General features: G+C 41.4%; 1 protein-coding gene across 4 annotated transcripts in view; it reads left to right on the forward strand.

Moving 5' to 3' along the window:
- trim67 (tripartite motif containing 67) overlaps window positions 1–14,195 on the forward strand; it is a 54,367-nt gene that overhangs the window by 38,002 nt on the left and 2,170 nt on the right. Inside the window, exons 5-12 of one of the 4 annotated variants that reach the window (XM_030405747.1) lie at window positions 1,370–1,523; window positions 3,719–3,802; window positions 5,258–5,421; window positions 5,682–5,832; window positions 7,259–7,383; window positions 7,460–7,638; window positions 10,879–11,041; window positions 11,657–14,195. The exon at window positions 11,657–14,195 is cut by the window's right edge and continues 2,170 nt beyond it. In XM_030405747.1, the coding sequence (XP_030261607.1) occupies window positions 1,370–1,523; window positions 3,719–3,802; window positions 5,258–5,421; window positions 5,682–5,832; window positions 7,259–7,383; window positions 7,460–7,638; window positions 10,879–11,041; window positions 11,657–11,704 (1,068 nt within the window). In that variant the 3' untranslated portion in view covers window positions 11,705–14,195. The remainder of the gene's footprint in view (window positions 1–1,369; window positions 1,524–3,718; window positions 3,803–5,257; window positions 5,422–5,681; window positions 5,833–7,258; window positions 7,384–7,459; window positions 7,639–10,878; window positions 11,042–11,656) is intronic. The other 3 variants (XM_030405748.1, XM_030405749.1, XM_030405750.1) reach the window with 3 other exon arrangements.

Raw genomic sequence — 14,195 nt, forward strand, 5'->3', positions numbered from 1 at the left:
TAGCATTGCGGGAAGCCTCTGAAGTTTCTGATGTCAGCACAGCTAAACACAGTGCAGAGTCAGAGGAGGAGAACAAAACACACACACCGACACAGGATGCATTTGATTTGCTTTACTAATACTGCAACTGATCTATTTTTAATTTACCCGACACGTTACCCGACAGCTGCTTGATAGCTAATCAATACTAATTGATCTGTGCGTGTTGGGTCAAACTAAGAAACGTCAAATGTGACATATGCACCTGCTTACAAGAAAACGTGACCCTTGTGTTGCTCTTTAATAGCTTGAAGTATCAACCTGATACTTCCATTTTTTATCGCTAAACATGATTTTGGACTGATGACATGATCAGATTATTTCTGTCCGACTACAGCGAAGTAAAACATGGTTAAATGCGTGGTCAGGACTTTAATGGAGCACTTCCCCCTTCTTATCTAAGTAAGTCTACTTGCTGTCCAGTTGCCAAAACAAAATGTTGGCATTTCAACTATTACTATTTCGCTTATAAAAGTTTCACTTTAATGGCCGTGTGGATTTCTATCGAATTACATGAGATGAAGGTCCGGTGTGCGTCTGGTTATGAATCATTTCTCTTCCTGGACAGAGACAGCAAGAGGAAGAGAGTGAGGTGAAAGAGGGAGATGAAATAGAGATCAAAGACACTCCTGAGGGACGGACACACACACACACACACACACACACACACACACACACACACACACACACACACACACTTCCCCTTGCTTCCATTTCGTCTGAATATTTTATAACGTATCGATTATGTGACTTTTTATTGTTAACAACGCCACGATCTTAACTGGAGGCTCTTAAGGAGTCAGAGGTGGATTTGATGCTATATATGAGTTCAGGAACATATGTAGAAAATAGTTTTAAGTGGAAGCAATTTACGCTGTAATGCTCGAGGATGAATTTACAAATCCTCGGCTCATGTTTAAAGAAGACAGCAGCACCGTTTTTTGCAGCTGAGTTAATGCAGTGTATCCACTTTATTTTTCCTCAGGCAGTCGAGGTCTTACCAGCAGACGAGGGGTCTAATTCTTTGCCTTAAATATTTGAGCTACACTAATGCCTGCCTCATTTCACTTGTCAGACACAATGTAATGAAGCCGGGCTAATGGAGCCGGTCCCAGGACAGGGAGGCTGCTCTGTATGCAGGGATCGTATCACAGACTTACAAGCATATTTAAATGGAGATATTGGATGCAGATGCTCTCATTTCCTGCGTTTGTTTGACTGTACATGTCTTTTCCCATTGTTATTGTCCTTCACTGTGTACAAGTGTGTTTTATCTTCTTCTACGCGGGTATATCTACACACTTTAATTTGTCTCTGTGTGTGTGTGTAGATCTCTGATGCTCTGATAAAACGGGTCACATCGTCTCAGGACCAGTGGGTGAAAGGGGCCCTGGAGCCAAAAGTAGGCCCCGAGTTTGACCTCACTCTCACCACCGACGCGCTCCTGCAGACCATCCTGATGCTGGACTTCTGCCAGGGCAAAGGTGAACACACAGAAACACACATGTACCCTGTTTTATGACTGAATCTGAGTCATGACAACAGCATCACCTGAACTCTATATTGATTAATGTGTTTCTGTGCAATTTGTCTTTTCACTATACTTGCCATAGTTAATGTTTGTTGTTTAAAGGAGAACTCCATTGATTTAGTATTGAGCTCATGAAGATGGGGTCTCTCAAGGGAAAAGTTGAAGAAAGAACCGTTAAATTCAATATAGCTGAGAGTGATTCATAGTTGATTGTATGGGGTCAAGCTCCAGACACACTGGACCCTCCATTTCCCACAATGCCACTCATTTGGGTCATTATGGAGCATCAAAATCATGTCGTTCAGACAATGGCTCCTCAGAGTCTGAGAGTGTCGCCCTTCATTCAATTTGATTAATTTTAAACCAGCTGCATTACCTTTTGTTTGCATGTAGTTTCACTAGGTTTTATGCAAGAATGGAAAGGCCAAAGGGATGTGGGAGGGACAATGTGGGCTCTCCTCTGTGATTGGCTGTTACATCCATATTTAGTTAGGCTTAGGTCTGAGGCATCAGGTATAGGCTGTATTATGTGCAACTTATTTGTAGTTTAATTGTGGTTGATTTGTTAAACAGTCAGCGGCAGTGCTAATACAGGGGATTGTGACCTGTAGTTTCCCCTGTAAACACACCGCCTTCTCCTGTTTCCCGGATTACACTAGTGTTCCAAAGCTGCTCTTCGCTGCAGAGTGTCTCTTGTCATGCACAAACATACACAAACATCCTTGACCTGGAGCAAAAAAACCCACTATGTGAAATATTGGATAACTAATATACACTTATGTTCTCCTTCTGAGGTTTCTTCAGGATGTACAATAATGTGCTTACCTCATTAGCTATTCATTGGCTGTTGCTACCCAGCAACCAGTAAGCGTGCGTGAGTAAACACAGCGTCCTTTACATTCATTCCGCTGCAGAGATTACCCAGATGTATTGTTAATGTACATTAAATATGTAATCAGCAGTGTGCATACTTTAATGTGATACCGCTCCACTGAGGCTGTAAAGATCAGACGATTTCTTTTTGCAGATGGTTAGTCAGCCTTGTTAAAATCCTAAATAATTGAAAATATTCTTTGCAATCAATCATAAGATTTAATAGAGCGGGCAATATTTTGTGTTCTTAATTAGCCGTTATGCTTCATTAATTCGAAAATCATCGCAAATCCATTAAAAAATGGAAATGGAAAAGGATAATCAAAACAATCAGAAAATTTAATTTGGTTTAATGCTGTGTCGTTAATGATAATTTTACCATGTTATATTAATGATTATTCACTCCTAACTGGTCCTAAAATATGCTTATTGTGCCTTGTGGTTCATTATGCAAGCCACTTAAGGTAAGCTGTTGAATTTTAAATATATTGTTTTTTCACATCTCTTACAAATTTCTCCAAAGTGAGACAAATTCAAGCCTGTAAATAAAAGAAATGGGACCTAGATCTGCAGGTCACTACCCTGGTTGAGGTGCATTTGAAGTAGACCTTCTCTAATTTCCCTCTGTCAAGTGAATCCAATACACTTGTAAGAAGTCGAAAGGCTTTGGTCGTCCCTCCTTTGTTCTTTAAGGCCTGTGACATGAAACACTTCTGTACGTTTCACCGCCATCACAACCTTCACAACTTACTGATCATTGGGAACAAAGCGACAGAGTTTAAAGATAGACCATTGGTTTGCAACTCTTTGATTTTTCAGTCTTTGACATCCTGAGCATTTACATAGTGAGGGAGGTGTTCCGATTCACAAGTAGCCTGAAATTATTCTCACTCATCATAATTTAGGACACTGAGGACGGGACCTTGCTGTTCTCAATGACAACTACAAACCTGCCTCTAATTAATTTCCTGCTGCATTGACTTCGTCACATAAAACATAGGATACTTTGCCAAACAACAAAAAAAGAAATGTATTCCCATTTTTTATGCAACAGAAAAAAGCACGTTGAGAAATTAAAACTTCATACTTTTATATTTTGTGCTCCAATATGAAGAAGCAGAGACGGCGCATCCTCTTCACTGCATCAGTCACTTCTCATGTCTCTAATGCAATACATCGACAATTTTCCACTCCCTGTCCGATCCAACTGCTTTTAAACTTCCTCTGTTTACCTGCTTTTGTATTGAAACTTCCAAACCCACGTCATATTTCCAGATGTGCAGGAGAAACCATTATTGATTCAAATGCAGGCAGCAGCAGGCAGTGGTGAGGCTGAGATGGAGACAGAGAGCCCAGGAGGTATTTCAGAGACTTTTCACAGTAAACCTCTGTTTTCCCTCCTTGAGTTGATTTCTGTCACTCCTCCCTCGTTCCCTCAGCCCTGATGGCCCCTCACGGGCATTTTGGGTTGGAACCTCACCGGTGTTTTTGTCTCACAGCGTCTACCTGGTCTCTGTCCTCTGCATGGTTTCTGTTTCCCAGTTCCTCTCCAATGACTGGCACCTCTGCAGAATAGTGATGCCTTCACTGGAATGCAAAGTTTCAGTTACAGACATTTGTTGCCTGAAGTACTTTTCCGTTTCCCATGCTGGTATCTGGTTACTAAGTAATCATTTTACTACTCCTTCTCTAAGCTTTTTCCTTTGATGCTCTAAAGATCTTTTTTCATTCAGCACATTTTCACGTATCTTATGCTCCTCTGCACCTTTTCCACAGTTAATGTTGCAACATGGTAATGCAAAAGACAAAAGCAAAATATGTTTTGAGGGGCAGCATACACAAAATGATGAAAGGAACACATTACTTCTCTTTAAAAACATTTTAAAAAGGGGTGTTTCAAGATATGAATACTACACTAGAAATAATCTCCACTTTCTCCTGGTTGTGGATGAAATGGAAGAAGTACTTCTTGCTGCAAATGCTGTGAAAATGACTGAATTAACTTCTTCACATGTCCAAATGCGATCGTTTCCTGCACTGTTGTTCCCTCCGTCCTGACTGCTGCCTCTCCTCAGTGTCTTCACTCCTGTTCTTTTGGCCGAGGAAACATCAGATAACAAATAAAGAAGCGGTATGAGGCAGACTTCACGAGCCTGAGATCTCCACTTGTGTGTTCCGTGGTTATTTTTACCCTTTGTTGTTTGTTTGTTTCAGCTCCTTTTTGGAGTGCAGTTTTCTCCCCGCCTGTTAGCACAAGGATTAGACAGATATGTATTTTTACTAGAAAAATCCTTTTGATGTGAAGCTGGTTCCTCCCTTTTCCTGAGCCAAGAATCCTGCCCCGACTTAATTCTAAACTATTTCATCAGACTGTCTTTTGATTGGGAGCTTGAAGATCTATTGGGAGGTTTTTACCAAGAAATAAGCCAAATAGAGTTGAATTATTCGCTTATGGAAGCGCCATGCAGCCGTCTTCAAAGCTTTTATCAGTCAAACCCCTTGGACCAGTCGCACTAGCACCTCAATAGGGGGTATCGTGTCCTCACATGGCCTACTTAAAGCCTCCACCCAGCTGTTGCCCTGTAAATGAACCCAGAGCTCAATCACCTTTAAGGATGTTTAATTTATCTCTTGGTAGATCCACATTAACGCTCCTCTTTCCCTCTATTCAGTCTGTTAAAAGGCAACCAACCAGCTGACGACATCACCCTGTCTGTCTTCTCCTCATCCACCCACCCTATCACCTCTCCCCCCTCTCGTCCTCCATCGCCTGCTTACCATCTTTAAGTCTCACCTATCTGTTCCCTCCCGCAGTTGAGGTCGGACCCGCGGTGCCGGCCGCTCCACTCCTGCAGCTGGAGAAGTGCTGCACCAGGAACAACAGCGCCACCTTGGCTTGGAGGGTGATTGCGCCCCCTAGCAACCCCATCGAGGGCTATATCCTGGAGCTGGACGATGGCAACGGAGGACAGTACAGGGTCGGTGCCTCACAGAAACACAGAGTCAGAATACAAATAATGTCTCTTCTGTAGCGAGTCTTTTGTATTTGATTATTAATAATCCATATGCTGCTCGACTCTGAGTAAAGCTAGAGGGTAGAGTGTGTGTGTGTGTGTGTGTGTGTGTGTGTGTGTGCGTCATCAATAAACATTAATTTTAAGTGCGAGTCCGAACATGCATGTGTATGCACTTAATATGCATCTGTAATGGTTGGATTAACATCTGTGTGTGCCCTCAGGAGGTGTATGTCGGGAAGGAGACAGTGTGTACGGTGGATGGACTCCATTTCAACAGCTCCTACAACGCCAGAGTGAAGGCCTACAATGGCATCGGAGTGGGGCCATACAGTAAGACTGTGGTGCTCAAAACCTCTGATGGTAGGTTGCGTGGTAGGTTGTTCTTGCTTTTTGCGAGATTTTTGTTTCTTCACTTTTGTGTGCGATGATCCTGTTGATAAAAACATGCTTAATGACGTTCATTAATTCATGAAAATTCATTAGATTTTCTCAGAAGATTAATCTGAAGGTAAAGGAAGATGATTAAGAAGCAATAAAATGTGTTTCACTCTGGGTCATAGACGTTGAGGAGAGATAAGGGCAATGGATGAAAAGATCGGAAAGAACAGGAGGGGATAGGAAGAGAGAGTGGCAGACAAAGGAAGGAAAGGAGAGAAAAGGGAAGCAGAGGAGAGAAAGGTAAAAGGAAATGAAAGGGGAAGGAGGGGTATGGAACAGAAAAGGAAGGAAGGAAAACAAGGGAGAGGAAATAGGAGGGAGTATAATTAGAAAACAAGGACAGAATAGATGAAATAAATAAAAGGTAAAGAGAGGACAAGAAAGTAAGGAAATAAGGGGAAATAATGAGAAGCAGAAAAGGTAAGAAGAGAAGCGATGGAGGGCTGTAAACGAGGAAGAAACCAAAGGAAAAGGAAAGTATAAGAAAGAGAGAATAATGTAAAAGAAGAAAAAAGAAAAGAGAAATGAGTCAGATAAAGAGAAGAAAAAAGGAGGGATAAAAAGGATAATTACAAAACCTTTCATAACCGCTACAGTGAGATGAGGGTGCAGAGTTTTCCTAAATCATTTCACTCCATACACACACACACACACACACACACACACACACACACACACACACACACACACACACACACACACACCCCAACAATGGGCGTTAGTCTGTTTTCTGACTGATAACCGTTCATCCCTCCTGCTTGTTTCTTTCTTCTGTCTTTGTTCGTCTGTAATTCTTTCTGCCTACTCGACCTCTTTTTCTTTCACTCACCCTTCATTGCCTCCTCCTCCTCTTTTCCCTCCAGGAATGTAGCTTCCTTTTAGCTACACGGAGAAAGGAAATTATGGAATGTGACACTTGTTGGCATGACAAGTAATAGAGAGGCGACAAAGACTGAGTTTGACTTTGATGCACCAAAATTCAATTTGTGTATATTTTTTCATGTGTGTGAATATTGTATGTGTCACCTTGTATTTAATGATGCAGCAGTATTTGTAGTGAGCAAATGAAGCATTTCTGCTCTGCGTCCTTGATGTTTCAGCCTACAGCGTTCGTGCGTGTGTGTGTGTGTGTGTACTGTGTGTGTTTTTACCCTGCAGCTAAACTCCCTCACGCGGCCTGCACGACATCATTTACATAAACATAGCCAGACACGGATTTCTATACATACATTTGGCTGTTCTTTGACTAACAAAACATAAATGGGACTTGCACATTTCTGTGAGGTCACTTTACATTGAGAAATAAAACAATCTGCAGATAGATATAGCGTCACCAATGTCTGCCGTTTTCTTCCTGTAGTGGCCTGGTTCACCTTTGACCCCAGCACAGCTCATCGCGACATCGTTCTCACCAATGAGAACCAGACCGTCAGCTGCAACAGCTACGATGACCGTGTGGTGCTGGGAACTGCTGCTTTCTCAAAGGTATTTGTAGGCTGCCAAATCAACCTTCCATTTTTTGGCACTTGAAATGTAATTCTACTTCCTCTTTTAATCTTAGGGCACCCACTATTGGGAGGTCGCCATTGATCGCTATGACAACCATCCTGACCCTGCATTTGGCGTGGCGAGGATCAACACCATGAAGGACATGATGTTGGGGAAAGATGACAAGGCATGGGCCATGTATGTGGACAACAACCGCTCCTGGTTCATGCACAACAACTCCCACACCAACAGGTAGGTGCAGACAAATGGCTAACAAATATATGTTATGTATTTAAAGAGTAGGTGATATGAGATTTATTGGTGGAAGACATTTGATATCAGTCCCTTGTTAAGTTAGCACAGATGCAGGAAATAAATACGGACATATTTCCTTTACGTCAGTCGTCCTCAGGAGATGGAGTTTGTGCGTTTGTTAAAGAAAGATGTTTACAGCACTTTAAGGACTCACAGCTACTGAGTGGACCTTGAGTCAGGAGTGTTTTATCAACTGCAGTTTCTAAGGTCACCTTTGTTAATGGTCTATAGATGTATAAATACTAAGTATGCAGAGTTGACAAATCAATTTATTCAAAGTTAATATTTTTAGATGGAGACTTGAGTATTTTAGTGGAATACCTCTTTATCAATAACTCACTCACATTTGTAACTGACTTATCAAAAAGCCACAATCTATTATTAATATTTTACTCACTTTGTTATAAAAATGTCAGTTATAAATGTCAGTAAATCATTTACCGAGGGTTTTTTTTTCCTTTCCAACCTGGCAACTCAAAAGCTGTATGTACTGATGTTTACAAACATCAATGTATCAATTTGAACTGATTTAAAAAACAGAAACGATATGTCGATGATAACAGCAGGAGACAGAGACTTTGTGAGGTGATGTTTTCTGCTGTGTACTGCATTCAGTCGCATGTAGCAGAAGTAAACACACACACACACACACGCTGGATAATGATACATACACAGGATGACAGAGGGGCCCCGGGGGTTCACACAACACCAACTAACAAACACACCAGGGAACAGCACAAGAAGAAGACTGCAGACATCAAAACATCTCTGCAGCGTCTCTCTGTGTCACAATGAAACTATCAACCCCTCATTAAACATTTATTAACAAGAAAAAAAATATCTTTAGACTTTAATTCTCTTCCTCCACCTCAGTCCGTCCAGCCTGAGGATTTATTCTGCCGTTCGCTCTCAAGTTGTTGATCGTCTCAGATCTCACCTCGTCTCATATGTTGTTATTTACCAAATATTGATTCTTCATCTCTCGCTGAGCCTGGTCCTGAGGCAGGCGTCACGTGTTCGAGCAGGCAGCGTAGAGAAACGCATTTATAGGGGAGGTTTCGATCCTTAGCTTCCAAGTAAAATGACAGTTTCAGTAGCAACAGTCTGTGATTTGTTGATTTTCAACAGGGGGGAAAGCTCAATAGTAAGGGTTCACCCCAAAGTTATAGTTAGCAGATAGTCAACAGAGGTGGCTTGGTCGGAGGGTAAAGTTTCAGCACAGACTTTACTTAATCACAGCAATATTATAGGAATACTACAGGCGAAAGTGTGCCTATATTATCCTATCGCTCTTCTGTCACTACACTTTTTTGCCAAGGATCTGACACACCAGGCGAAGACCCAATTTCCAAAAAGGCAGTCTTTTCTGAAGAGAGCTCTTTTCACAGGAAATCAGTCAGTGTAACAAACAACCACAGAAAGGGGCTAAAGCAGAGGCAAGACAGGCTGGAAAACAGGCTCAAAAAGCACTCGGAAATCAAACGCCAGAGAGAATTCTGGAACGCTTGCAACGAAGGGGGAAGAAGAACTGGCAGAAAAGACGGGGAACACGCAGACTGAATACACGGGAGAGGTGGGGATAACTGGACACAGGTGAAAGCCATCAGGGAGGGGCAGACAACAGACACACAGGGGCAGGAAGTGGATCTGAAACAAGAGGAGGGTTAGATTCCAAAATAAAATGGCAAACAGAACTGAAAGGAGGGTAAAACAAAAACATTACTGATGCAACATGACATTTTCCACTTGTCACTGTGATCATGAAAAGTACAGGCTACAATACGCTGTTTTATAGGATAAAGCATTTATATTAAATGGTTAAGAGAATATGATGGATCCAATGTGAGACTGAGAGAAAAAGGTGCAATCACGAATCTGTCTGCTACCTCAGCACCATGGGCAGAGCCATGGATTCATCAACACACAGCACAGTCAGGCGGCCAATGTTTCAGAGTCGTGGTCGGGGCCATAACCTCCGTCAGATACAATGAGTGAGTCAATCAGTCAGGCGGACCAGACTAACGGTACGAGTCCACAGTGGCATTTTTTTGTGTGCAAGGGCTCCTGACGCTTCCCAGCCTTGCACTCTTGACCACCAGCTACACCCTCTGACAACCACGCACACACACACACACTGGCTGCATCTGATTGGATGAATGCCACTCGCCAACATATTTGGACACATTCTCTTTTACTGAAATGAGAGGCTGCCATCTGCACGGCCATCTTGGATTCTTACGGTTTTAAATGTGTTTCCAAAGACATTTTAAGCGAGAACCAATTCATGGAGTTGCTGAATCTTGCATTTGAACTTTTTTAATATAGTTTATCAGGGGTTTACTGACTATGGGTCAGTGAATTATGGATTTAAATTGTTAATACTTTATTAGCAGATGTAAAATAAAACAAGAATATTTAAACAATCTTGAATGGAATCTGGTTCAATTGTGAGTCCCAGTTTTAACTTCTTTTTAATAAGCTCTCGGGAAAGAATGAAAGACAGAATGAAGGCAAAGGATTTCTTGAATATTTGTGTCAGACTCCCTTATTCAGTTTTTGACACGTGTTCTATTATATTGTCATTATGATGGATGGGGAAATTTGTCATATTTATACACCTTGTCCACCCTCTCCATCATTTATCCCAGACATTAATTAAAACTGAGCCTCTTTTTAGAAACCACATATTAACCTGTTTTGCTGATGGATGTACGTAGATCACACGACTCCAGTTTTAAGATCTTTACGCTGGCTTCCTGTCCGTCAAAGAATAGATTTCAAAACATTGCTTTTGGTTTATGAAGCAGTGAACGGTTCAGGGCCAAAATACTTTTCTGATCTGCTGCCATGTTATGAATCTATGAACCTGGAGAAGCAGCGTTCAGTATTTATGCGCCACATATCTGGAACAAACTCCCAGAAAACAGCAGGTCTGCTCCAACTCTCACCTCTCACCACCACCTTTTAAATCAAGACTGAAGACCTTTTTTATTTACCACAGCCTTTCACTGAAGCAATGTTATCAATATCTTGGACTTCCTACTTCCTTGATGTCTACCTACTTGTTTTTAATGTAATTTTACACCCCTGGAAAGCACTTTTAGTTGCCTTGCGTCTGGATTATGCCACACAAATAAACTCGCCTTGCCTTATGTTTTTGTTTCTGTGTGTGTTCAGGGCGGAGGGCGGCATCACTAAGGGCTCGACTGTGGGCATCCTGCTGGATCTGACCAAACACACACTGACCTTCTTCATCAACAAGGAGCAGCACGGACCGACTGCCTTCGAGAGCCTGGACGGGGTCTTTGTTCCCGCTGTCAGCCTCAACAGAAACGTACAGGTCAGTTTGTGTGTGTGTGTGTGTGTGTGTGTGTGTGTGTGTCGGGATGGTAATTATCGTATATTCTTCAATGTGCCTGTATGTACTGTGTATGTACGCCCTCAGACAGTTATCGCATGAATGAGCAAACCGAGAGATGAATTCAGCTGGGAGATCAGAGACACGAGGTGTCAGAGAGCGCTGCAGCCCGAGTGCATATGATGTAAACACTGCAGCCTTGTATTCTCTTGTTTCTTGATATAATTCATCAACACATTGATCAAAAAAATTATTTATTGTAAAATGAATACTCTCCAATTTTAAGCCAAACCACACAAGCAGTTTGAAAACATTACAGTGGGTTCTGAAAACATGTAAGGGCCAGTTTTAACTTTATTCTTCAAATAATCATTTAGTTAATTAAATGATTGTTTGAATGAAAGGACCTAGAGATGAATTAAGATTAAAAAAGAAAGGCAATACAGAATATGTGGCATCAGACAGTACATTTTGCTCTTGTGCTGTCCTCCCTAAATTAAACTACACGTCAAATACCTGAAGGATCTCCTCGCAGACTGTCCTCTGTCTCTTTAAGTGATGATCTCACTTCGTGTTTGCTCTGTTTGTCCCTTCCAGGTGACCTTACTGACGGGCCTGGAGCTGCCAAAGAATACCAAACAGTAGGATATCCTTCCTCCCTCCGAGCTTGCCCTGGATACAAACCAACGATGTCAGATGCAGCCTCCGTTTCCCTCCCTCGTCCTTCTCAAGGTGCCCTGCGTCTCGGATACGCTTCAATGTGAAACCCTGCTCCGTAATTTGGGACAAGGAAATAAATCACAGTTATTATTGGCTGTAACAAAGTTGATCGGAGCTTGCAGAGAGGAGGACTGGAGTTACTGTGGATTGCCATACTTTGTTCATATCGGAGTTCTTTCCCTGTGAACTCAACACTTATGTTATATTCCAGCTTGTACCTAAAGCCTGAAACTTCTCCTCGAGGCCTAAAACTAAACTAATCGACCTTCTCACTCTGACAGATTCAACGGTGCAGATTCCCTCGCTGTGCTTTTTAGGGATTTTATTTAAGATTAACCATCAGAAAACAACAACACTATTTTTAAAGTGATTTCAGGAGGCAAAATAACAAGAGAGAATATGATTCAGTGGTGCCCGTTGTTGCTTCTCTCTCAGGTGTGTTTACAGCTTTCATGGCAAAAACTAGATGAAGAGAGCGTTTTGTAGGAGTTGTAGCAGCACCGCGGGATGCTTCGCTCATGAAATATTTAAAAGCTAAAATTTCAGTGCCGGTTGTATCTCAGTTGTTGCTCCAACAAGCACTTATTTCTCTGTTTTCTCTTTTTCCTTCTCACGATTATTTGGTGCTGTTGCCAAAGACGTTTACACTCTGAGGTTAAGCTGGGAAGGATCCGGCTTTGGTTCCATTTCATTCTTCAGTTTGTGACGAATCTGCACAGAATGGGAGAGGCCACCCTGCAGGGGAAGTGCTTTGTTTTGCAATCTATAGTGACTAATTCATCTATGTAAATCTTTTGGCAGTTAGCGATGGCTCTATTATGATTATTGGAACTCTGAAGTTTATGGTTGATTTAGGCCCATCAGTCACAGTTTACTAGCTCTACACGTCTTTCTACCTCAAGTAGTAGAATAAAAGGCAGGGAAATCATTCTATGCTATATTTGGCCACCTAAAGTAGTTTAAACCATGCCCTTAGCTACAGTTATTAGTATAAAGACTGGGTGAAACAGCTTTGTTTTTCTGTTTGGATTAAACACACAAGATACAACATGTTAATCTCTGATGTTTTGAGGTGCTGTTTCCCAATGTCAATGCTATGTGCTAAGCTAAGCTAACCAGCTTTTGCATCTAGCTTCATATTTTGGCTCTAGACATGAAAGTAATATCGATCTTCTAATCTGCCTCTTGTCAAGAAAGCAAGTGCATGCATTTTCAAAAATGTTAAACTATTCCTTTAAATTCACAGAAACAATATACTGACTCTACTGCATGGATTTCTTGTCAGTTATGTCCCTCCAGCCTGCATATTGTCAGTAGTAAAGCCATTTAATTCTTATCATCTTTGCCGTTTTATTAATAGCAATATGCTACGACTAGCCTGGAAACCAGCCGGATCTGTGAGCTCGTCTTTTATTTGTTTATTAGTTTGGCGATGGTAAGTTTGATCATTATCAACATAGTTCCCCATCTTTTCAGATGTAGTTCAAATAGACATTCTGCAAATAAGATCAAATTTTCCCTTTTTAATTCCTCTAAAGTGAAACCCTCGCCAAAATGTAACCAAGGCTTTTTTTGTGAATGTATATGAGTCAAACCTTAATAAAAGCATAATTGATGAAAGAGGCACATTTAATATTTGAAGTATTTTCATTTTCGGGTCAAACTAGTTTTCAATGGGAGCCAGGGTCTCTACACATGAACTCGAGAATTGAGAACATTGTTTGTGTACACAGAGTTTACTAAAAAGAAGGTTTTTGGACAACTCACGTTGGCAGTAGCTTGTACTATTTGCTGCCGTCCTAACAGTGGAGAAATATCGACCTCCGAATGCGACGTAACATAGATGACAGTTACGGTAAATCTTAAAAGTGCCTCTTTCGTCATAATTATACTTTTAGATGAAGGTTTGACTCCGGTACATTCACAAAATAAGCCTAGGTTGCATTTTGCCGAGAGTTTCGCTTTAAGTAGTTGTAAGATTGTTCAAATACGCCAAACTAAAGGACAGCATCATCACATGCAACATTTCATCAAATGGAAATAGTAAGCCTGACACATTTAGCATTTTTGTTAACTTTGTTTTCTCCTCTAGAATTTTAATGAAGTTCTAGGTGTGAAAATGTTTTGGCCCCAGAGCAGAAGTTTGTCATGACTAAGCCAGCAACGTGTCAGTGGGGTTAGAGGTTAAAACACGCCTGTAGCGGTATTTAATAAACTGAGGGGGCCTGTGTTAATTTGGTTGCCAAAATTGTGTGCAAACAGTTTGTACCTTGTCCTGTTGAATTAATCAAAGCGAGGGAACGAGGCCTGTTAACTGCCTACAGGAGCATTTCCTGCCTTGATGTTGTTTATCCTGCAGCCTCTCCTGGACTTTTCACCCCATCTCATACAAAAATGAAATGGAACTGAGCCAAAA

Source organism: Sparus aurata, chromosome 22 (genome assembly GCF_900880675.1).
Source record: "Sparus aurata chromosome 22, fSpaAur1.1, whole genome shotgun sequence".
NCBI lineage: Eukaryota > Metazoa > Chordata > Actinopteri > Spariformes > Sparidae > Sparus > Sparus aurata.